At 36.0% G+C, this 25,793-nt stretch overlaps 1 protein-coding gene across 3 annotated transcripts in view; it reads left to right on the forward strand.

The window, feature by feature from the left end:
- Positions 1-25,793, forward strand: part of pde4d (phosphodiesterase 4D, cAMP-specific) — a 439,211-nt gene that overhangs the window by 377,059 nt on the left and 36,359 nt on the right. For all 3 annotated transcript variants that reach the window (XM_088912390.1, XM_088912391.1, XM_088912392.1), the window contains 3 exons: positions 2,901-2,937; positions 5,692-5,768; positions 6,174-6,223. In XM_088912390.1, the coding sequence (XP_088768516.1) occupies positions 2,901-2,937; positions 5,692-5,768; positions 6,174-6,223 (164 nt within the window). The remainder of the gene's footprint in view (positions 1-2,900; positions 2,938-5,691; positions 5,769-6,173; positions 6,224-25,793) is intronic.

A 25,793-nucleotide genomic window follows, 5' to 3' on the forward strand; every position in this document is an offset into this window, starting at 1 on the left:
CTGTATATACATTGCCACATCTAAAACATTGCACAGATGCTTTGAAAAAATAAGCTTACTTTAGTTATTGTTTAACAACTCCAAACTAAACTAAGGGCAGATCCTGGAATAATTACTTGAACTTGAACTTGAACTTTATTGCCATATGTAACCGGTACTGGTACAATGGAATTCTTACTTACAGAAAGTCTCTCGATTGTAAAACAAGTGTAAAAAACAAAACAAAGTGCAAACAGTGCATCAAGACAATATACAAACAAACAGTAGACAATGTGCAAGTAAACATGTAGACGGTTTGAATGTAAACAATACAGACGTGTAAACACTAATTACTTAATCTACTGTAACTATATCCACTGAAAACTGAAAAATATACAGTATTTTATGAATCCCGAAATACTGTTACTTTTTCCTTTACTTTAATAGTTCTGTTACATGATTTTTTACATCAAGTTACAACAAGTGACATCTTACATGATTTAGATCTGTGAAATCAGAGACATTTGCATGTTCCCTTTGTTTTTTATTATTTATTTTCAATGAAAAGACAATCAAGCAGGGCATGAAATTGCATTATTATTATTATTATTAATATTATTATTATTATTATTATTATTACTAATACTACTACTACTACTACTACCCCTCTTGTTGTTGTTGTTGGTGGTGGTAGTGGTGTTGTTGTTTTGTTGTGTACTAAGAAGGTGACAATAATCTGTCCTATTTCATGTGGAAAATATACTGTAGTTATTAAAAGTTGCAGTAATATCTGCACCACTCAGCTGACTGACTTAAGTAATCTCTGGATGGGGGGTTTAATATGCGTGGAATTTTGATTAGATGTTAAGCCATACACTCACAGACACTGCTTAAGACAGAATTTAAATATGTTGACAGGTATAACACAGAATTCCACACTTGGCATAATCTACAGCTCTGCTGCAGACTTTGATTGTGATTAGTATTAGTTTACTATAAAAAGTCACAGAGAGCTCTCTTTGGGCTCTTCTTATTGGCTGACAGTTATCTCTGGAGAGAGGCACTGAGCCGAGGGAACTTTCAGGCCAATTTGGCTTGGTAGCCTCCAAGGTCATTTCAAGTAGCTGTCTGTACTGAGAATTAGGTTACAAAACAGCAATGATAATGCAACAGCGGCCAATCTAGGCGACAACAAAGCTGGAGCCCTTTGGAAGTCACCACAGATTCAAAGCGATTCAAAAGCAATGGAAAATAAAAAAAAACAACAACAAAAATAATCACTTACTGCAGTATATACTGTGTTTTGTGTGTTTTCCAAGCGTTAGCTCTTCTTTTTGGGAGTTTATTCTTAATCCTGAATGGTACCGTAATTTAATGTTTGTTGAAAAGTCACATTCATGGGACAGCTTTTACAACTCTAGTTCTCCATTGTAAATTCAGCTGCAGTTTTGTAACACCATAATAGCTTTATTATGTTTATATACGTTTATATACGGTATAGTTATATTATTTATACTGTATATCTTTACATACATAGTTTTCCAAAGCTCTATTAAGATTAACATAACTTAACTTTTCCATATCTTTGCTGGATTTTGTTTTCAGAAAACACAGATCATTTTTTAATCTCCCAGTCAGAGGGAAAATGGTAGCCAGCTAAGATTAGCTTTGTGAACTGTACCTCATTTTTGTAACAATGGTAAATCCAAAATTAAATTAGAAATTTCTAAAATCGCTGAAAGGTTATTTAATTTTTTGATTGTCTGGCATTATTGAAGGGTAGGCTGAAGAGAGTCACCATCACTGAAACTATTTTCTGTGTAAAAATGGGTTTAGGCTCAAGTAAAATTGTAATTATGGATGTTAAAGATGTATTTCAAAACTTAAGTTTAATGTATATTTTAATCCTTTAATATTCAAATGAATTCTTCAATTTCAAATGACATAGTAAGAATACATCTACGTATGCATTTGTAAAATGCCTGGATGTTTCATCTCAATGTCAAATCATGTTAGACATATAGTGGGAGGGACTATTTCATCATAACTGAAGTGTATCTCCAGCAGCCATTCTGTACCAGCAAATCCTCTATGTGGCAGATCACAAGGAGAACTGAGAAATCACCCCACTAATTGACTTGAAGGGGAAATTTAGGTAGGCCAAATAGTGCAAGTCCAGTGTGGATTTTAGGCAGGACACCAGGGTAACACTTTACTCTTATTAACAGAACCAATCAGGTCTTAGATTTAACATCTCATCCAAAGAATGGCACCTTTTATAGATCTGTGTACCCAGTTGCCATATTGGTGTTGGAAATTGTGGTCCAGAGGGAACACAGAGTTACACCTACTGATCCATCAACAACATTTACACCAGTAGTATGGTTTTCTTTATATTGTAAATCCACCATCCCAGTACTGATGAAGCTAAATTCTTAACTGTGAACATACTGTATGTTGAGATTCGGCTATGAGGTGAGCTCTGAAGTCATAGGCTAAAGTGCTATTTCTAATTATTCTATCTTTATTAGATACAAAAGTTTAAGTCCATGTTTCAAGACAGTAGCTCCTTATTTACCAATATTATTAATTGGACATGTTAAAAATATTTGTAATGCATTGTTATTTTGGAATGGGCCTCTATTCTTTACAGAAGAATGTTACTATCTGTGTGACTTGTCAGACAGATTCAATTCCATAGGCAGTCAGAAAGTACAAAGACTACTGTGTGTTTCAAACTTTAATTTACAAATGTTAAGTCATAGCTTTTTAGCATTATTTTTTGCAACAATTAATTAGCACAAGTGAATAAAAGAAGTATTTGCTCCCCTCTTTGCATGGCAGTCAAAAAGCATATAATCTTGTGTTTTGCTGTACCATTTTAACAGCTCAGATTTCTTGTATTTTTGTGTTTTTTTCAGTCATGGAGATGACCTGATTGTAACACCATTTGCACAGGTGAGTGTGATGCCATTCACTGCTATTCAGTGATTTATGTGTGGTCTAGTTTCAATTCTGGTCTCAGAAAAACTCTTGTGTAGAGAATTTTCAGGCTTTCATCTCATTCATGGATTCTCTGGATGCTGTAGTTTCCTCCAAGCTTATAAACACATAGGTCTAGGTCTAATTGACAGTTTTTAATTATACCTTTTTCCAAGACCATGCATTGGACTAGCATCTGGCTCATGTACTCTTAGTTCTTCCTGTCTTACAGTATGTACTGTATATGGGACAGTTCTAAGGTGCTTTAAAACTCAACAAAACAAATATCTTTCCAATAATGAATGGACCAATTAAGTGTGGTGCAATTAGCATTAACAGTTGTGGAGAGAAGTAAAAGTTTAATTAACTGTTTCGATCAGAGTACCAAAAACAGTATGCATACCTGAGTAGTAATGTGGATCTGTGATTTTATTAGAAGTATATTTTGCAAGTATAGTTATCAAACCATATTTAACAGCTTCAGCAAGTTAGAACAACACATGGCAAGAAAGATGAATTCTCTGGGACATCTACTTGTTGCATTGCTTCCTACAGTAGTACACAGTTTTAATATTTTGCTACTGAAATCGTCTAGCTGAGGCAAGTGATTATTCATGTCACTGTTTACCTCATGTCTTGCTTAAGACTTGATAAAAAATTGAATAAATTGACATGTACTGGTCTAGAGCTTAGACCTGTTAAGAAATAAAAAGAACTCAAACTTGTTTCTACTAAGACATTAAATTACATAATATTTCTAGAAATTAACTAGTAAAAAAGCAGTCCTCTATATTATAGTACCAATCCAGGCACAACCCCTGAGTCTGTTCATCCTAAGAGAGTTGTTCATATAACAAACAATCAATTCAAAGTTGCCAGCTGTTTCATGAAAATCATTACAACCACCTGATGACTTTTTTCCTGGAAGTCATGTGTATCTGAAGTAAAAGAGACCTACTTTGTAAAACATTACAAGTCCCCACTGAACAACATTGGGCCTCACATACAGTACAAAAAGCTTGAACAGTCCATGTCATGTGTCTATGTCAACGTAATCCCTTTTTTCCAGTATATTTTCAGTAAAAGTGTCCTCAGCTGAAGTTATGATAAAGATAATGGTGTTTGAGCTTGAAGTGCACATTCCACTGTTTTACCATATGTCTGGAGGATGGAGATTTAAAGATCGTTCTGGCAATAAAAATGGTCTAAGTCTTTCTTGTGCTCCTTAATGTATTTTCTGTCAGTGAGATAATTCATTTGACAAGGGTTAAATAATATTTGGTCTGTTTTCTGTATCCTCACTAAACATTTCCAGATTCAGCTTTAATTGTTGCCTGAGCTGTACTGATTTTATGCCCTGCTCCTCACTAGTCGTGGAGAGACATTGTGATGTTCAGTCTATTCGAGGTGTCCATGACTTCATTGAGGTGGTTATTGACTAGAATGATCAGATTTTTGACTGTGCAAACTCAACACAGAAGACATGCCAGTCCAGAATTGATTCCAAGACCCATGATCTAAAAGAAATGATAGTGAAAACCACACTTCTACCTCTTATTTAAATGCTCTTTCTATACTTTTCAATCCTAGTTTGATCATACTGTTCCTCAGAGAGCAGTTCTAGCAGGTTCAATAGACCAGTCTTAATCATCTGTTTATACATATGAATAACATGTACACTACTTATCAAATAATCTAATCAATGAGGAGACTTGATCCAAGCATTTAAAATCCTCAAAGGCACTTACAAAGTCATCCCAGTGAACTCAAACCAGAGGACACAGTGGAAACTGTGTAAAAGATCATTTAAATCAGAGAACAGGAGACACTTCTTTACACAAAGGGTTAACAGAGTATGGATGCTTCCCAACCAATCTGATACCCTTGCATATTTGAAGAAAAGGTTAGATGAGATCCTTTGGTCCATTACCTACTTACAGTAATAACAAACAGACAAAATGGCCTCCTTTTGTTTGTAAATTTTCTTCTGGACTTAATTTAGCAAAATTCTTTGTCAACCATGTCAGGAGTTGGCAATTCTAGTCCTGTGGTCATCTGAAGCCTTTCCCAAGAAACATAAGATACAAGGTGACACTACACCCTGGACAGGACACATACATGAGTATGCCAGGACAATTGTAAGATTGCAATCAATTTAGCCAGCATGTCTTTGCAAGGTTGGAGGAAACCAGATTAGCCAAAGAAAACCACGGACACAAAGAGTTGGAGACTCCATACAGAAGTTATTCAATTCTGGCGTCAAAACCCAGACCTAACAGCGAGTGGGCAGTAGTGCTAATCACCATGCCACTGTGCTACCTTAAAATGTTCAACATACAGTCAAAAACTTAATTAAATATTGCTAGTTCTTTAGGCAGCAGTATTTAGTAGTTGATATACAGCAGGACTCTCACCTGAAAATGTGTGGGTTAATATCCTAGACAGAATACTGATATTGTATACACTGTACTTTACCCAAATTATTTCAATAAAATAAAAATGTTCATTAAAATACCTTATTGTAAGAATGGTATAAACATATCTCTTTTTACAAGAATCAGCCATAATAATACTGTACATAAATTATTTTATTTAGTGCTCGAGCCCAGTTGGAACAAATACCAGTACACAGGATGTTTATTTTTCTTAATATAATTCAATATTTATGTTTTCTCAAAAGTGATCTCTGACAGTATCTGTTTTCATTTATAAAGCTTTTTTGTTTTCCAGGTGCTGGCTAGTTTGAGAACTGTACGGAATAATTTTGCTGCATTAACAAATGTACAACAAGACAGAGCCTCTAACAAGTAAGTTTTGAATAGTGTTTGCAGTATAAATCAATCTTCCCATTCAGAGTGCAAAGAATTTGCATTTTTTGTATTTATTGTAAGATGCCTTTTGCAGCACCTTGAATATTTTATTTGGGCTGACATCATTATCTGTCTTACACCACTACTTTCTATATTAGTCAGGACATTCATATGAGATCTTGAATCAGTGTTTTTCATTCTTAAAATCTCTGGGTCTTGTTTGCCACCCCATGGTAATAATCGGAATTGCAACACATAACGTTATTCTGTACAGTACAGTATGTCATCTCTAATTGCATTTAAAGGTACACTATTTTTTTTTTGTTAAAGCTCAGGATTTTCATTTAAGCCTAATATCACAGAAAGCATATACTAATTTTTTCTTGTAATTCTAATTACCAGGCGATCACCCATGTGTAACCAACCACCCATCAGCAAGTCCTCCTTTACAGGTAAGCCGAGTGAATGCACAGAAGAACATAGTTCATATAAATACAGAAATATAGAGCAAAGAAACACAATGTTTACTAGTAGCCTTTGGGCGCAGCTCTCCCTTGGTTTGGTTAATTAAAATAGAAACATCAGTGTTTATTATTATTAACTCATTGGTGCTGGGAGCCTTTTGCAAATTAAGCTTTCCTGTGGAAAACTATTATATTGTATGTACTGCAGATACATCCAAGAGAGTAGAGCTTTTGTAATTCTAAACATATAGAATGCTGCCTAAATATTTGGTTAAACTTTTTCTTGCATTTATTGTAGCTTAGGAAATTCCAACTATAATATTGTCATTGGACAACACTTTCACACCTGTAGTAAATAATTAGGTGCATACATTTTTTCATATTAATTCTAAAAAAAAATAAGGCAAAAGTTGAATCATTGTTTATTTTTCATTGCAAAATATTTGCGTACAGTATAAGAAAGGTATAGTATAGTACTTCATCTTATCTGAGGCCTGATTTTTTAAATTCTTGCTCAAATGTGTTTTCTTTTGCATTTTCTTAGGCTATGATGGATTAAGGGATTAATGGGTCCATAAATACTGTAGGTGTAATTAATGCTGTAATTAAATTAGGGTGCTGACATTGTTCTCATTGTTTGAAATTGTCTTTTGCTGAGTGAGAATGCATTAAAAATTGACAAACGAAATTTCCCAACACAACAATTGCTGAGTTAGTTTTGCTTGGTTTCCGTTTGTATCTTATTAATTCTGCCAGAAATGTATAGTAAGTATTCCTTGTCACTGATATTGAAACATGGTATACCTGTGACATACATTAGGGGGAACCAAAGAACACATTAAATATTTCAGCCTCTTTCTCATTTTAAAAAGTGGTTTTTGGAGGCTTAACCCAAAGTACCTGAAGTATAAATACCAAAACACATGGATCAGCGCTCTACAAAATAGAATTAGGTGATCCAGGAAGACCTCTGTGTGCAGTTCAAACTTCCTTTTGATATTTGTCAGAAAATAAAGCTATTAACTCTTGCATAATTCATTTCTGTTAATTCCTCTATAATATCCACCCACAGGTAAGTATTACACCTTAGCAAGAAAATCATTGAGGGCATCTGTTGCAAAAAATATTAGTACTTTTACCATGAAACCCATTTTTATTTCTTCATTCATTTTTTATCATAATTAAATGCAGTTATGCTGGTTAGCATTATAATTACCATATATGTATTTATGAACAGATCTTTCCAAGTGGTTCCCAGCCCTGATTCTGGAAAAACACTGTAAAGCTTCTATGGGTTTTTGCCCCATACAAGTTCTTAATCTCAGGCCAAGCTCACTGATTTCGATGTTGGGGCACATTTTTAAATTAGCTTTCTCTTAAAAGGTTAAATAGATTTTGTTATTGGAATCAATCCTGTACCAATTTCTGAATTTCTTACACTTACTGTAGAACTCACAAAAGAAGCAAGTAAATTAGAAGAGGGAATATAGATCAACTAAAATCATTATTATATATCTACACTGGAGATGTAGAGCTCAGCTGGAGTAAAAAATAGCAGATACAGTGATCCTCCAGGACTAGGGCTGAGAATCATTTTTCTTATTAAAATCAGTAAATTGGAACCTTTGGAAATTGCTGTAATGTACAGAGCAATACTCTGGTGAATACTGTGAGAAGTGTTTAGTATCTGATCATTAGATCCTTGCTGCAGGGCTGGATTTTGGTGTCCGTAGGCCCTAGGCACTTTCACTCCGAAATGTGCAAAAAGACGGGTAAGTGCCAATTGAATTACGTCTATTAACATGATGCACTTTAGACTTTTCTAATGTTAAACCACATGATTGATGGAGCAAGTCAAACAGCCATTACTTCAATACTTCTAGTTTCTAGAACAGCCGTTAGATACCGTTTGATTATTGATTTGGGGCACCTAGAGTTGATTGCAAGCATGTTGTTTCAGCTTGTTTTTCATTAGTCACTAGTTTTTCCCTCCTTCGTAGGCCCTAGGCGATGTGCCTATAGTGCCTAATGGGAAATCCAGCACTGCTTGGCTGCCACTCAAGCTGAGAGCAACTTCTAAATAACAGGGTTAGTTGTTTAAATCCAGAACAACAATAAGAATCAAATAACCAAATTCTAGAACCTAGGTCAACAGTTGTTTTACAATTTGTGACAATTGTTTATAATATACAGTATGGAACAGTATGGTACAAAAAGTTTAACTTATGGGGTCCCTCATAATTGACAACTAAAATTAGTTTTGAGATATTATTATTTTGAGATATTGCCCCACTTCCCTTTTGCAACATCATGCAAACAGCTTGACAGGTGCTATAAAACTTTTGGCACTTTTGGCCTATGGAGTGAATATTGACATGGAGTGAATATTGATGCATGGTTACCAGGAAATTGGTGTTTACAGAAATTACTCTGACCTTGAGTTACCCATACTCCTCTGCGGTTTTAAGATTAGGTGTGATTGGCACATCCGCCCGAGTTGATCTTTTCATTTCTTTTACAGTAAATGAAAGTAGTGCTTTCACAGTAGCCAGAGCAGTCCTAGACTTCATCACTTCAACATTAAGGAGCTTTAACATTGTTTTATCTAATGGTGTCATACAATATTACCTAACGGATAGTATATCCAAGAATTAGATCTAAAAATAATGTCTATATCTTTTACCCTTCAGAGCTTGTAAGTTTCATAGTAATAGAGAATCTTGTCCAGCTATTCCATAAAGGACCCCAAGGAATTGGCATCTTATTGGCACCCCCATCCCACTGTGGAAAGAAATGTCTTCTGCTCTCTATCCGAAACATACTGTAACTTCCGCTTGTGCCCTTGGGTCTTTGTTTCATTACTGAGCAAAGGAAATCTCTTAGGTTCACTTCATCAGTACCTTTTACATTTATAATCGCCAAACCCACTTGTAATCTTCAGTCTTGAAGAGATCAGTTTCTTTAAATAACCATTTACAAACAGTATTCTGGTTGCTCTACTTTGAGCTCAAGTCAGGATATCAATGTCTTTTTATAACATGTAGACAGTATTCTAAATGAGGTAAAGTATAACCATTAAGAGGTAAAACCTTATAATCATTGTCATGTGTCAATGATTGTCATTGTCATTCTCTCAATATAGTGTCATGGGGCAGAGCAGTGGCACTGTAGCTAAGGATCTGCGCCTTAGCACAGTGTCTGGAAGGTTGCTGGTTCAAATCCTGTGGCCAGCAGAGGAATCCTACTCTGTTGTGCCCCTGAGCAAGGCCCTTAACCCCAGCTGTTTGTACGGTGGTGCTGTATAAATGGCTGACCCTGTGCTCTGACCCCAAGCTCTCTCTGTCTGTGTGTCTCATGGAGAGCAAGATGGGATATGTGAAAAGACAAATTCATAATGCAAGAAATTGTGTATGGCTAAGAAAGTGATCTTATGTTTTCAACTCTCCACTTTTCACTGTTTCCTCTAGTATTTTGGAAGGGTTTTTAGCTTTTGCTCACATTTACAAATAGTGGACAATGATAAGTCAGTGGCAAATCCTAGGTTTCTTTTCTAGGCTTCCTCCTATCTGTTATTAGTGATTTAAAATCCCATTACCTGCATGAATTACTGGTCGATTGTCTATATTCAATTTCTATTTATATGCCCAGTCTTAAAAAGTACCTAGGTTATGGTATACTGTATTTCATTTGCTGTGTCTACAGGTTACTAAGCCTCAGTCAAGATAATAGATATACTGTAGATTATGTGTCCTACACTGTAAAATCAACTCAGTGTATTGTGTTGTATCTACATTTAACTCTACAAAATTGTCTACTACAGTTAAATATAGAGTTCCTATTTTTTGTTCCCTTGGATGTGTGAGTTTCCTGTCTTTCTGTGACCACAATATGGCTAGTATTTAGTAGCATCTTACTGGGAGTTGAATCCCATAGTAGGGGTACTTGTTTCCCCTTCCCTATTGTGTGAACCTGGCCTAACAAGACGCAGACACTACTAGTGCAGCACACTCAGGCATCTATTTGCTTACACATACAGTAGCTCTCCAGAAATCACAGGCCCAAGGTAGTATCAGAACTGCCAAACTGTAAGCCTACAGTACTACTATTAACTGCTTGTTAGAAAGCACAGGCTAACATTTTTAAGTACTGCAAATATTGTAAGTGTTCTAAGATATCATTGATTAATCTACAATATACTGTATATATCGTTAAAAAGCATTATATTAGTTAGTTAGTTTGGGATCTCTGTGACAATTTGGCTTGCCATAGTCTTCAACATTGTTTATCATTAATAAAATGCTTCATAATTACTCAGACACTTTGAGAAATGACAGGACTTCAACATTTCCCTCAAACATAAGGAAATTTATGTGCAAATTAAGTGCTACATCTTTTCTAAGTAGAATATTGTTTTTTAATTACCTTGCACAATATGATGTTGCATAATTGTCTTTTATTAAGTATTCATTTTTGGCAAACTATGATACTGTAAATCATATGTAGGTTACAAAAAAGTACAGTCAGATCTCCTCATAAGCACTTAACATAACCAGCTGTGTGAAATCATTGAAAACCTTTTTTATATATTCAGCATTATTTTAAAAATGTTCAACACACTAGCATTAACTCAATGATTTTCAGTATACAAAAAATGAAAGGTTATCTTTAAGAAATAAAGATGTAATTTAAGTGCAGCTTTTTAAAACAACAGGAAACAGTATAGTGTATATCTGCAGCCTAAACAGGAAACAAGAGCTTACTGCTTTCCTGCTTTAAACTCTTCTGGCATAAAAGTAAAATAAAGTCAAATGTTACATGATGCAACAAGCAGCTAATATTTAATATTAGTAAAAATGCAAAAATACAGTACCTATTACTCAATCAAAATTAAAATATTGCATGAATTATGTCAAAGCTGTCTCCCATAAAATACTAAAACATTAGCCAAAGGTGGCTTAAATACATAAAATAACTATTTGCCCAATTTGTCCTGATATTTCAACTACTTCATATTTTAATATGAATTGTATATATTTTTTAAATTTCAGAGCACTTTCTCATTAAAGCATTATACTAAAGTTGTCTGCTGTCAAATTCAATTTAAAGTTCAGACTTAAAGATCTTTACTGGTATGACTGATTACAGTGTAGCTAAATAATTAACAGAGCATTTACAGTAAAAATATATAATCGGACATTTTCAGACATAACATAAAACAGGATTGTTTGACAGGCTCACTCACTGTTTCTCAGGCTGTGACAGGAAATCACATACAGGGCAGCTGGGTCTATTGTGTTTGCTCCCCCTTCCCCAGTAGGATTGTTCTGATTCTGGCAGGTGTGGCAATTCTGAGATCATATTTGTTATTTTAAGGAATTATGTTTATCTAATCCCAGAGTATTTCTCACCATGCAGCAGAAATGTGAATTTCTGTTTCTCCTTCTCCCTGCTGGCGGTGGGTGCACAGTCATTGAGGTTGTCAAATCTGTTGGTCTTTCCCAGTTTCTATTGCCAGGCCAGTGGTCACTGAGCCAGTACAGAGTTTGTGTCTCCTTACTGTCTCTTACTTTGGTCAAATACCCTGCTAGTGCGGATTGTCTTTTTTGGGTCCTGTAGAATTCCAGTTTGTGATGCGTCTGTGCGTTGTCCCAGTGGGTGAGATACATTAGTGTTATTTGGCGTGTGCTGTGATTTGGTTGACTTTAATTTGTGCAAAATTAAAATTAATTTGTTTTAGTTATGTCATCCTAAGGCTGTTTGTGTCATTTAATATTAGCTAATGGATATCAGTTAGCCGTTTGGTGTCAGTGTGGTCCAGGTCAGTGAGCTTCAGAATCAGCAGGCTGAGGGGGCTCAGCACTTGGCTCAGCAGGGCCTTCTGGTGTTAGGTGTTCTGGTCACTGCTTTTTAAGTACAGTATAAACAATATTCTATTCTGTATATTGATTAGTAGTGGGTATTGGCCTAATATGACCCTATGTGCACTGTTTGATGTTTTTCACTGCAAGTGGAGAATGTTTTAGAGTACTACACTGCCATATGGCAATGGACTGGGTTACACTTTCAAATATTCCAGACCAGATTTGTGTGTGAGTTAATATTATAAAGCTACATTCTTATAGCATAGAAAGCCCTGCATGCCTTCTCCATCAGTGGCATCATTAGTATCGTCACTAGGTAAAAACGTTCAGATTAACTGATTCTCAGGCCAAGGTCCTGTAATATGTAGATATCATATGTATTGTAATATGCATATGTAGATGGTTGTGTGTGTGTCTTTATAAAAAAATGTGCTTTTACATGTTTTATTTTAGGAATTTCTCTACTCTACTGATTCCCATGAAAAATCCCAGTCAAACATATCACATGCAAATCTGGGGAATAATGTACTGTATACCCAATTGCTGTGATACAGTAGATAACTGGCCAATACACTGCCTCCTAGAGGAAATATTGTGGTGTATTTTTTCAGTGTAAATACACCCCGTCATGTGAAGAATAGAAAAACAGAATGCTTTTTCTTCTCAAAAGCTGAGACCACTGTTCTTAACTAGGGAAACACTGACCAACAAAATACTTGACACTTAATCTAGAAGTTGGATGTCACATTTATCATCAGTGGATCCAAGAACACTGGTGGTTTTGTGTAGAGTATATCCATTGCTCATTTTTCCACCTTTCTAGCTTGCAAAATGTCATTGATTGCCACTGTTTGGTGTTATCACAGGCACCAATGGTGATTAGACTTACTGTAAAAAATGTCTGAACAACCTACTCAAAGCAAGATTCCACTATAGTTTTGTGTCACTTTGAATTAAAGATTGTATTTCTTTGGATTAATTGGTATGTGTATAAACACATGGTAGAAAAATATTCATACAGTAAGACTGTGTATCTTGAACTGCTGATAGGAAAAATCTCATTTACTCAACATCATAGCTATGGTAAGAGTTACGATCACTAAAAACATTAATAAAAACCCAAAAAAATCCATTCAGATCAACTTAATATTTTATAACATGAACATGCTTAAACATATGCCCATTTGCATTGATTAGGCTTGTTCTGAACGATTTATTTATAGAAACGGTTAAAAATAGATTCGGGTTAGGTACAGTTCTTGCTTTTTAATCACATAATATAGCCCTGTTGCTTGGCAACAGAACATTTTGTCCTGTATGCTGCCACTGTGAAGATGGGAGAACCAGCAGCTGGGTACAGATAATATATGTTACAATGAGGTAATGGTGTTGGGTTAAGATAAAAAAGCAAACTCACAAATGTAAGCAAAAAACAATAATATCATGATGCACAGAAATTATACAATGTTAGTCAGCTTTTTTTCTGAACAGAGCTTTTGGTTAATTTATTTGCACAAAATGAAGGCTCAAATTTTACTTGATGCATATCATCACAAATAATGTGTTTGGAACATTCTTCTCATCTAAATTGTGTTGTTTAATCTATTTTCCACACCAATCAAAAAGCACATTAATGTAATTTTAAATATAGTGGAACCCTGTAAGAATTCTATTCATTTTGAATACTATATACTGTAGCACCCAGATCCAAGGAGATTAAGATCCTTGTGCAAAGTACCTATTAAATATGGAATTTACTAAATAATCTGCAATCATTTATGTTAACACAAAGAACTTAAAATAATGTATGCAATTAATACATACATTATATAATTTTGGTGGGCAGTACATACTGTAGCATTATGTGTTGCAGATATTTAAATCTATTGCAGTAATTCAAATGACAGATCTCTAGGTACAATCCACTGAAAAGGTTTGCTCTATTTTGTAAAAGTTTTGCTGTTAGTTTTATGACTATGTATAGAGATCATTGTATTATATTGTAAATATTTGTGGACAAAGTCATTTGTAGTCATCATATTCCTATCACATTGAAAAGCCTTTATATTACATTTGATAGGGAAGGATAATTAATTCAATATTTTTCCAAATGCAAAAGAAAAACCCTAAATCCTTAGCTAAAGATAATTGTTTAACATGCAGATAATGATTCAATAGTTTTACGTATAGTTTTATAGTATGTAATAAGATGTGTACAGTAGTTATGGACACCAGGTCTCTGTATCTTTTGAATACTGTTCCTTGAGTTCAGTGCACCTGGCCACCTCTCCTTCGAACTGTATGTGCCAGTAAAACAGAGTTTATCAGGATGCATCTCTAGCCAGGCCTCATAAAGTGTCTCCAGGCTTATATTGTCTGCAATATATCTTAAACAAAACCCTCAGACTTCAATACCAAAACGGTGATGACCAGAACCCATCTGGAATGTGATGTGTTCAGCTGCTTCAAGTTCACAGTTGAATGCATCGCTGTAAAGCATCCACATCCAGCATGTTTGGTCAATTTGTCTTTCATCGCATACTTGAAATGTTGTCCAAGTGTTGCAATGCTCTGCTTTAATTGTAGCTACTGTAGGTATTGTGGGACTCTCTTTGGTTGCCAGAATGAGTACCTTGCTATTGCTTGCTGATTGTTGAGAGTAGGTAGTGCAGACCCCTTAGTGCTAGAACACTTTGTGGTCTTAATGTTTTTCCACTGCAAAATTCCCATCCCATCGCTATAATCTTTAAACAAGCATGCAATTGGAATTTATACTCAGGAGGGATTTCTAGAAGCTGTCCACTGCCAGCATTGAGCTCTGGGGTATATTAGAGCGTTTCTTCTAAAGGACTTGGAGACTTCCAAATGTTCATGTACAGTATGATGATCAAAACCCTTTCATGGGAAATGACTATCTCTGCTACTGAGTCAACTATCTTGATATAATCCTTTACCCTGGTGATCACAGCATCTGAGTTGAGATCATCAAGGTTTTGTGTTACCGTGCTTGAACTCAGCCAACCTATTCGTAACTGTCAAATGTTCGAGTTCTCCAACGCCATGGCTTTCACTTTCCTTGACAAGGTGTTTCACCATGGTTCGGTACTGAATTTAAATAAAACTGATGTCTTCCAGTCAAGAAGAGAAACAGGACTTTTTTTCTGTTCTAAGATCTGAAGGTTTATTGAATAAGGAATGAGTTTTCCTTCAAATGTGTGATGAAACAAATTCCTGTTTATAAATATACAGTAAGTACTTTGTTCTATTAATTTTGATTATGAATCTAAATATGAAATATGTGTTCAATACATTAAAGAGTGAGGGACCATGGTGTGAACAATACCATCAAGCAAGCAGCAAAGGAACAAGTAGAGGCAAATACCATTCTGAAAATTAGAGAGCAAAATGCTATGTTTCAGCTGTTGATTCCTCTACAAGTGTGTGTGGAGGGAGAGAGAAAGCAAGAATATGAGGCAAATGGATGACGAAGGATAACAAAAGAAACAGAATGTGAGAATGGGTAGGGGAGGTGGAAGGGACTAAAGAGATGGTTGTCTGTGAGACACATCCCTATGGAAATGTGAAGACAGAAATCTGTAAGTAAATGGAATGGTTTGAGAAGAAACCAGTTTAGCATTGAGAGACTGGGAAAGGTGAATCCCTAGTTTAAAGATATTTTTTTCTTTAAATCCCTGTGAATGGCTGCAGATAGAAAAGTTACTGTAATGATTATCAAGAGAGGTCAAATGAGAAGCTATTAGCAGTAGCCAGCAGCTACAGTGGTGTGAAAAAGTGTTTGCCCCCTTCCTGATTTCTTATTTTTTTGCATGTTTGTCACACTGAAATGTTTCAGATCATCAAACAAATTGAAATATTAGACAAAGATAACACAAGTAAACACAAAATGCAGTTTTTAAATGAAGGTTTTTATTATTAAGGGAAAAAAAAATCCAAACCTACATGGCCCTGTGTGAAAAAGTGATTCCCCCCCTAAACCTAATAACTGGTTGGGCCACCCTTAGCAGCAACAACTGCAATCAAGCGATTGCGATAACTGGCAATGAGTCTTTTACAGCGCTGTGGAGGAATTTTGGCCCACTCATCTATGCAGAATTGTTGTAATTCAGCCACATTGGAGGGTTTTCGAGCCTTAACCGCTTTTTTAAGGTCATGCCACAACATCTCGATAGGATTCAGGTCAGGACTTTGACTAGGCCACTCCAAAGTCTTCATTTTGTTTTTCTTAAGCCATTCAGAGGTGGATTTGCTGGTGTGTTTTGGATCATTGTCCTGCTGCAGAACCCAAGTGCGCTTCAGCTTGAGGTCACGAACAGATGGCCGGACATTCTCCTTCAGGATTTTTTGGTAGACAGCAGAATTCATGGTTCCATTTACCACAGCAAGTCTTCCAGGTCCTGAAGCAGCAAAACAGCCCCAGACCATCACACTACCACCACCATATTTTACTGTTGGTATGATGTTCCTTTTCTGAAATGCTGTGTTACTTTTACGCCAGATGTAATGGGACACACACCTTCCAAAAAGTTTAACTTTTGTCTCGTCAGTCCACAGAGTATTTTCCCAAAAGTTTTGGGTATCATCAAGATGTTTTCTGGCAAAACTGAGACGAGCCTTTATGTTCTTTTTGCTCAGCAGTTGTTTTTCGTCTTGGATCTCTGCCATGCAGGCCATTTTTGCCCAGTCTCTTTCTTATGGTGGAGTCATGAACACTGACCTTAACTGAGGCAAGTGAAGCCTGCAGTTCTTTGGATGTTGTTGTGGGTTTTTTTCTGACCTCTTGGATGAGTCGTCGCTGCGCTCTTGGGGTAATTTTGGTCAGCCGGCCACTCCTGGGAAGGTTCACCACTGTTCCATGTTTTCGCCATTTGTAGATAATGACTCTCACTGTGGTTCGCTGGAGTCCCAAAGCTTTAGAAATGGCTTTATAACCTTTTCCAGACTGATAAATCTCAATTACTCTGTTTCTCATTTGTTCCTGAATTTGTTTGGATCGCACCATGATGTCTAGCTTTTGAGGATCTTTTGGTCTACTTCACTTTGTCAGGCAGGTCCTATTTAAGTGATTTCTTGATTGAGAACAGGTGTGGCAGTAATCAGGCCTGGGTGTGGCTAGAGAAATTGAACTCAGAACTCAGATCACCCTGCATCTTGCAACTGGAAACCCTCTGAAGCTAAGCAGGTGTGGGTCTGATCTCTACCTGGATGGGAGACCTCCTCAGAAAACTAAGGTTGCTGCTGAGAGGCCAGTAGGGGGTGCTCACCCTGTGGTCTGTATGCCACACTATACTGTAAAAAGGTGCCATCCTTTGGATGAAACCTAAAACTGAGGTCCTGGCTCTCTGTGGTCATTAAAAGTCCCAGGGTGTTTCTTGATAAGAGTAATGGTGTTAACTTGGCATCCTGGCCAAATTTCCCATTGGCCTTTATCAATCATGGCCTCCTAATAATCCCCATCTCTGAATTGGCTTCATCACTCTGCTCTCCTTCCCACTGATAGCTGGTGTGTGGTGAGTATACTGTGTGCACTGTGGTGGATGATGCTGTCACATCATCCAGGTGATCATGAAGTACTGCAACACCACATACCTTCAGTTGGTAGCACATGGGTGGTGGTGGAGGGGAGCCCCTATTACCTGTAGAGCACTACAGTATATACCGTATGTATAAGGAATTATTATTATCTTAGATGTTTGGTCCTCATTTCTCTGCCTCGTTTCCTTAAGTAGTTGGCCTTTTTTCTTGTAAATGTAAATGCCAGAGCACATTCTTCAAGTGATTCAATGAGGGAGATTTCTGGACAAGCATGAAACATGACCCCACACTCTGGGTGATTCTGAAGTGGTCAGTGGGGCAATGTACAGTACATGTATACTACTGGATATGCATTTACAGGTGAAACAATGGTTCCTACAAAAAGTGCCTGGATTAAGTGATGGCTGTGCACAACTACAGGAATTGTGGGCAAGAAGATTATGTACATTAGGTGGTTGGTGTTATGAGATGATTGGTGTATCTGGAAGAATGGTTTCAGTTGAGCAGTCATACTATAAAATGGAGGTTTTGATTGAGATATACAGTATACAGTATATCAATATACTGTACAGTATATGTGGTTCAGGTGGGTAGCTGCGTCAGTATGTGTAGTCTGCAAAGGAACAAGTAATAGGTTTATTCCATGCTGAAAAGAGAAGAGAGAAGGCTTCACAACCAAAATGTTGTGTTTTCTTTCTTCTCTCTTCAGCATGTAATAAACCTATTACTTGTTCCTTTACAGTTTATGCGTGTGTAAAGGAAGAAGTAGAGGTTAATTCCACTATGAAAAATACAGTACAAAGAAATGAAAAACCACATGGCATTGAACATGGCTGTCAACACAATCTCCCAAACTTCCAACATGTGCTCTCTCTAAATGTCCCTAGTGAAGTAATTTCTCTACTGCATTTGCTTGACATAGTGTTGATCATTAAATGTCATGTATTTGATTCTCAATGATTTTATTGTTGACCAGAAAAAGGGTTTTCTTTAGTCTAACTGAAACCTACAGAATGAGGTTACACCCACTGCATACTTTATGGTTGTACTGAAAAATCTTGCAACTCTGGTTGGGGTGGTGGTTTACCAGCTATTAATTGCCCAGATGCAGGTCTAAATATAATTCTCGTAGAAAATGTTACATACTTTGAATGACTGGCTTTTAATTAACAAAAGGATTTCAGCATTTGCCAGTAGTTTTAGTTTAACATTCCCTTATGCCTGCAAACTTTCTATGTGAGTTTGAACGCCACTAACTCCACTTTATCCAACATACTGTATGTAACATATTACTTTGGTGATTTGTTTGTAAATGTGTATTCTCCTACCTGCTTGGATACCTCTAATTTTCCAGCTATTTTTGGGTAGTTTCATCGTTGCTACACATGTCAGTTTTCCAACATGTACATTATGTGTAGACCATACAATACATTAGACCTAGTCAATTCTTGTGGTGTGGATATTTCTAACCGAGCATCACAGGTGTTCTTTTGCATAAATTAATACAGTGTCTTATTGGACTTGACATTTCCTCCACCTCTTATTAATAGTGAGGTCATAAAACCTACTAATGATAAACTTTAACCATTGGGGGTATGAAAATAAAAATCTAATATAACCCATTTTGCTTGAGGATTCTGTTGCTTTTTACAATGATACCTAGCCTATGTTATCTATTGCCTAATAGCACCTATGAAAAATATTTTCATGGATTGAGCTCTTGCTATGTAAATGAACTGCTCTATTTTAAGTAAGCAGGACAATATTTGGAGTGTTTGTGAAGGAATACTTAACTGACCATTCATTCATTTGTAATGGATAACCCATTTTGAGGCAGTCAATGATTTGCTGATACTGTAGCTTTTGACTTTGGGTCACTTCATATCCTTCTCTTAAGTACTGCTTTTGATATAGTTGATCACAGCATTCTACTGGATCACATGGATATTTCTGTCTAGGGATCCCTGGTACTTGTGATGATTGGTTTGGCTCCTCTTTGACTTAGAAAGAGTCATTTTACAGATTTTGGCTGTTTTGAATTAGATTTTCCCCACTTCCTCAGGCTGTTCCACAGAAATGGGGCCTTTACTGATTACTTTTTATATAATGTCTTTTCACTAGGTTATTCACCATCACGAACTTGGATTTTACTGCCTACTGCCTTGCTAATTTCCTCAGACTTCCTGCAGACAATCAGAATCTGAACTATGTGCTTACTGAACTTTACAGGTGTCTTAACAAGATATAAATGCAACAGATTGTTCTTAAACTAAACTGTGACAAGACAGGTTATGGTCCAAGGCCCCTAAATATACTGTAGTGTTGATGCCTTGGTGACTTCATTATTGTTGACAGTAATGAGTTTACTACTTACTACATAAGGGTGTCTTTCTTTTTCCTGGGTAAGATGCTTGCTATATCTGATGCAAAAATGATAAAAAAAATAATATATTTATATATATATATCTGCTATATCTGATGCAAAAAAAATACCACATAATGGTCTTTTATGTTACTACAGTTTCATTTTATATCACGTTTTGGTGAGGACTTGGTAAATGTCAAATATGTCTAAATAGGTTAAACGTTAAAATCTAAAGGTTGTGTACTTACTGTACTTTTTCACCACACTGTATATAGGCTTCAGTACCGTATGTCCAGAAATCTGTGATACCTGTGCCATCTAAAAGCACATTGCACTGGCACAAAACTCTGCAAGCTGCAATGTCTCCTTGTAAAATTTAGAGTGGACTTTGGGTTTCTTTTCCTCACATACTATATAACGCACTTAATGGTCCTGCATTAGGTACTAAACTCATGTTTAGTACCATGTCTGTGGAATTCACTGCCCAAATCCATTACAGCCCCAGCAACTGTCAGCATTTTTAAATCTCACTTCAATAGCTGTATTCTCCATTGCTATTCATATACAGTATAATTTAGTTTCCTTCATTTTTTGCTGTGGTTATCTTTTTTATCTTTTCTTTTACTTCTACAGGTATGCGTATTACTGTTTGTGTATGCTATTGTTTAGCACTTGGAATTTCTTGAAAAGAACTACTTATAAATAAAATCATAATTATTAATTATCAATAAACTTACTATAAAATACTGTATATAAAATAGATAAATATTTAATAGTAGTTGTAGTAATAAACTGTAGTAATGAATAAATAATAGTAATGATAAATAAATCTACTATGACAGACGTTTTTCATCTGGTAATTCACATTGACCAGAATCTTCAGAAAGTAGGTCACGACTACTCAAAATGTAAAGAGCAGCCAGAGCTGTAGTGAGTAATCTGTCACAATTACAAGTCACATTTAATTAAAATCATATGTCTTCCACTGTATTTCACTGTTTCAACTCCTTTGCCCTTTTATGCTTCCAAAGAAATGCAGTGTTTATATTACAGTTTTCAGGAAAACCTCACAGCTCCAGTTACATTGGGGATTCCTCCTATCAGGCAGCACTGTACTATCCACGCACTTCAGGAGTCCAGTCCACATCTTAGAGGTGACTCAGTCTTTTTAAACCAGAGTGGCCTCTGAGGGCTGGTTTCTGATGTCACACTAAGCATGATAAGAATGCCATTGACGTCAGTAGAGTCATCATTAGTGAGAATGGCACCCCTGCTCTTGAAACCACACCAAGTGATTGCAGAGCCGCTAGAAATGAAAGACGCTGGAGGGGAGGCACTGTCTGCAGCAGGACCCTTTGCTTTTGCAATATGATTTTTCATGTGAAAGCTGCCCTTTTAACCCCTAGTTTCAGAGCCAGAGTTTCAGTTCCTTGCACTGTTAGGGAAGAACTATTTCTAACAATCCTTTTAGCAACAATGGAGAAGTAGAGTATTAACCCATGCATGTGCAGGCATTCGGCCTGAGGCCAAGAAACAGAATAAGGAGCTTTCAGCATAACTGCAGTGTGAAATCAGACAGAGCTTAAGCAAATACTGTCAATTTGAATGATCTCATAAAGCAAATCAATGGAATGGTAAAGCAGGGAGGAAATGAGCAGCAAAAATACAACTTTTCATGATCAGAAATGTTTTTTTTTCTATGAGATATTAATTGCCTAATATTACAAAGTAGCATTAGAAATGTCACCATTATTAACTTAATAAAAAATGTGAAATATACAGTATGTTTATATATTGGAAAAGAATAAGATGAAGAATAACAATATCACCAGTAGAAACGTGTTGTGATATGTGTTGTTTTTTTCATAAATAGATCTTTCTGGCATTCTGTATTGTGTATATACTGTAATAATAATAATAATATCTGATCATTTACAGCTACTGGAATAAGTAGTACATGCAGAATACAATATTCTTAAAATTACCCTATACAATAAATATAAAACTATATCTTACATACTTCTTTCTGTTTCTACAATAAATAAAAACAAAACTGTTTTCTTAGTTTGAAAAATGAAAGATAAATGATTATGTATCTACAGTACATATTATTAATTTTATAAAACTTTATTCTTATTTTATTTTTGTAAATCACAATACTTATTTTAATTAATTTACTGTATTATTTTTTAAAGAAATTGCTGAATTAGTAGGATGATGAGGGTTCTGAAATCATCATTGGGTGGTTGTGGGTTCAGATTCCAGGTGAGACTTTGCTGCTGTGGGTGGCATGGTGCTGCAGTGGTTGGCATTGCTGCCTTTCAGTGATGAGGTCCCTCGGTTCAATTCCAAGTGCGCTTCTTATGACCAGGTGCTCCAGTTTACTCTTACAGTCCTAAGTCAAAGTCCATAGGTTAAATTGGCCCTGGAGTGAGTGTCTGCGGGTGTGCCCCGTAATGGAGTGGCATCCCACCCAAAGTGTATCCTGTCTGGCACCTGTTGCTTACTGGGTTACCTCCTGCAAACCCCGTACTGGATTAAGAAAGCAGTTTAGAAAATGAATGGACAGATGGACATATGTTCAGAATTCAGAAGCCATAATCCTGACCAGATTGCGTGCAAGTGATCACATTGCATCTGTCCTGGAGTCCTTACACTGGCTACCTATCAGGTTTCAAGTCAACTACAAAATCCTCATGCTTACCTATAGTATAAGGCTCTACATGGCTTGACACTTCACTACTGATTTATTATCTGTCTTCTTCCCACCTCTCAACCTGCATCTTCTTCTAATGGAAGAGGTCTTATATATGTTCCCCAAGCTCATTCATTCATCCATGTATTTATTATTATTATTGAGCAAGTAACTTCACATACATTTAAAAGTGGATTTATCAGCCAAATAAAATACAGTACTTACAATACATATTTATACAATAATAGCAAGGTTTGCACAAATGTTAAACATTATTAATTGCTGAGGATAACATAACTGTTTAACTTTGATTGTTGCACACACACTTATTAGAGCAGCATTTTTTAATGTTGCTCTATAAAATGTGAATCGTGAAAAAAAGACAAAATTTAACCAAGCATATTTGAGAGTCCCCAAAGCCCTTCTGCCAGCTCAGCTATTGCAAAGCATCCGTTGCTATGGATACAGTTAAAGCATAACTGTAAAAGGCCTGTGTTTACATGTGTAGGGTTATGACAAGCATTTTATTCAAGTGCTGCACTTTAAAAAAAAAAAGAGCCTTCAGATAAAACCTGAAACATCACCACTTTTGTCTTTATACTTGTTTTAAATTGTTACCCAAATGAAGGAAATGTTGGTGCATTTGCTTAAAGTAAAAACAATATGCGAATTAAAAAACGAAAACATGTGCATTGCAGTTAAAATTTAAAATGTGGTCGTTTGTGTTAGATGCCAACAAACGTGCTAACATTACAATAAAGCTACAGTCCTGAGTACTGCACAAGGGGTCAGCTGTCACTGATCTGGACAACGGTACACACCTGTGACTAGAAAGATGACTTGTACAGTGATGCTGATGTTAAGTTGTTTAAGCCTCCAGTCAAGGGGTTTCAACCTTTTCTGCTTGCAGGAACCAACTGCAAAAATACAATGCAATGTTGACATAAAATCGAATAACTAGCTAAATAACCTAAGTGCCTTTGGCATACCATTAGTCTAGCATTTATCATAACCAAAATTAAAATTGTACAATTCCCTACTCAAGCATTGGTATTGTAAGGTTTTGACATTTGTGGAAGAGGAGGGATTTTCTAGCTTCACGGGTCTCACACATGATCCTGCAAAGATGGATTTTTTTCTGTTCCTTTATGAAAATCGGCACTGCCTCTTGCCTGACTGGATTCCAGTAGTAAAACCTATAACCTATTCTTGGTTACATTTTCAAAGTAGCTTTATATTCCTCTTTTGCTATAGACCTGTTTCTCTCTTGTATATTGGTTAGCCACTAGCCTCTTTGGTTAAATTGAAATTTAACTTCGGGCTCCATGATGGGACAGCAGCTAGCATTGCTTCTTTGCAGTGCTGGGGGCTCTGGGTTGAAGTCCAGACCAGGGCTGCTAATCTGTGTGGAGTTTGTATGTTCTCCCCGTGTTCGGGTTTGTGTCCTCTGGGTGCTCTGGTTTCCTTCCATGGTCCAAAGACATACAGTATTGGTAGGTTAATTGGCTTCTGGGAAAATTGGCCCTAGTTAAGATTGGGTATGTGTCTGTGTTTGTGTCTGTTTCCAGTTCATTATCCAGGGAGTACCCAGCCTTGTGCCTTTTGCTTGCAGGACAGGTCTCTGCTCCCCCGCTACCCTGAATTGAAAAAAGCGGTTATAAAATGGATGGGTGAATTTTAATTTCTAACAATAAATTTGTTGGGGAGAAATGGGTATTTTCTTTGATGGGTTTATCAAGCAACATTATTTTATATGGAAAAATTAATTTGGCCATTTTAAATATGCATGATGCTCACTTTGAGCTCATTAGGTTTTAATTATTATTTCTGTTCACTTTTGCAATATTCTATTTAAAGTACCTTTGTTCCATCCTATATTTTCATTTTGGGGAACTGTGAACCAAAAATAAAACTATATCAAAATGTGAAATCTGTAAACTGCATAAAAAACTGAGGATTACTAACTTATCAGTCCAGTATGAAAACATTTGTGTAGGCTGGTTTTGACATTCCATATAATACTGTTTTCAGGGACAATAATTTGGTGTTCAACTTCTTGTCATACTGGCCAAGTCATCAAATGTTGATGATCATTTCATTGCTTACAGTACAGTTAACACCTGTTCAGGCTTCTCTAAACATGTTAACATAAGCAAACTGTAGAGAATATGTAGTTTCCGTATACTTGAATATGTCACTTTGATAGGCTCATGCAGCCATCATATCCTGCAAGGAGATTTAACTTTCTTACGTGTGACAATAGCAGCTCTCAGGAGACAGCTAACAGAGAGGCCAAGCAGGGCCCCTTGAATATGTCTTTCAGAATGACAGCTTTTTGTAAGTTCACAAGTCAATAAAATGCTGTGTGAACCACACAAACTGATTTTGTAAGTCACTTTAAGTCATTCTGACTAAAAGTGGGGATTTGGAGAAGATTGTTTTAAATAAAAAGGACAAAAAATCTACAATACTTATTTTAATTGCTTCATGTGTGCATCTGTACCTAATAACAGACTGTGTTGCCTTCAAAGTTATCACTGTAATTATCTTTTCTTTCAAGCAGTATCATATGAAAACACTGGGAAAAAAAGGTTATTCAAACTTGTGCACCACAAGGGATTTTCATTTCATTACATGAATTATTTATGCCAATTAGAGTCTGATTGTGAAAAATACTAGGAGACTTTTTATTTTAAATGATTTAAAGATGACTGCTTAGGTAATGCCCACGATCAATTGATCTATTTGTGTCATTCGTCATCCACAAATAGCAATTATTTTTGTGTGTTAAAAAATATTTACTGTATTATTATTGGTTATTGAATGAACCTGTTTATCATAGGGGTTGATGTCCTGCTTTACTAATTGTAATTTACAATAGCTAGTCTTTCAACAGGTTAGCATCAATGTTAACATACAGACATCTGCTGTCTGAACATATAATCATTCATCACCTAACCATAATTAACAGTTAATAAACATGTAAGACAAAGATGGTACCAGATGGTATTTTACTGTTTAGCTTTTAGGCTGAACAAATTTCTGGATCATTAGATATCTTTTCTAACATGCATTCCATCTCAA

Source organism: Atractosteus spatula, chromosome 3, assembly GCF_055471065.1.
Source record: "Atractosteus spatula isolate fAtrSpa1 chromosome 3, fAtrSpa1.hap1, whole genome shotgun sequence".
NCBI classification, from domain to species: Eukaryota; Metazoa; Chordata; class Actinopteri; order Semionotiformes; family Lepisosteidae; genus Atractosteus; species Atractosteus spatula.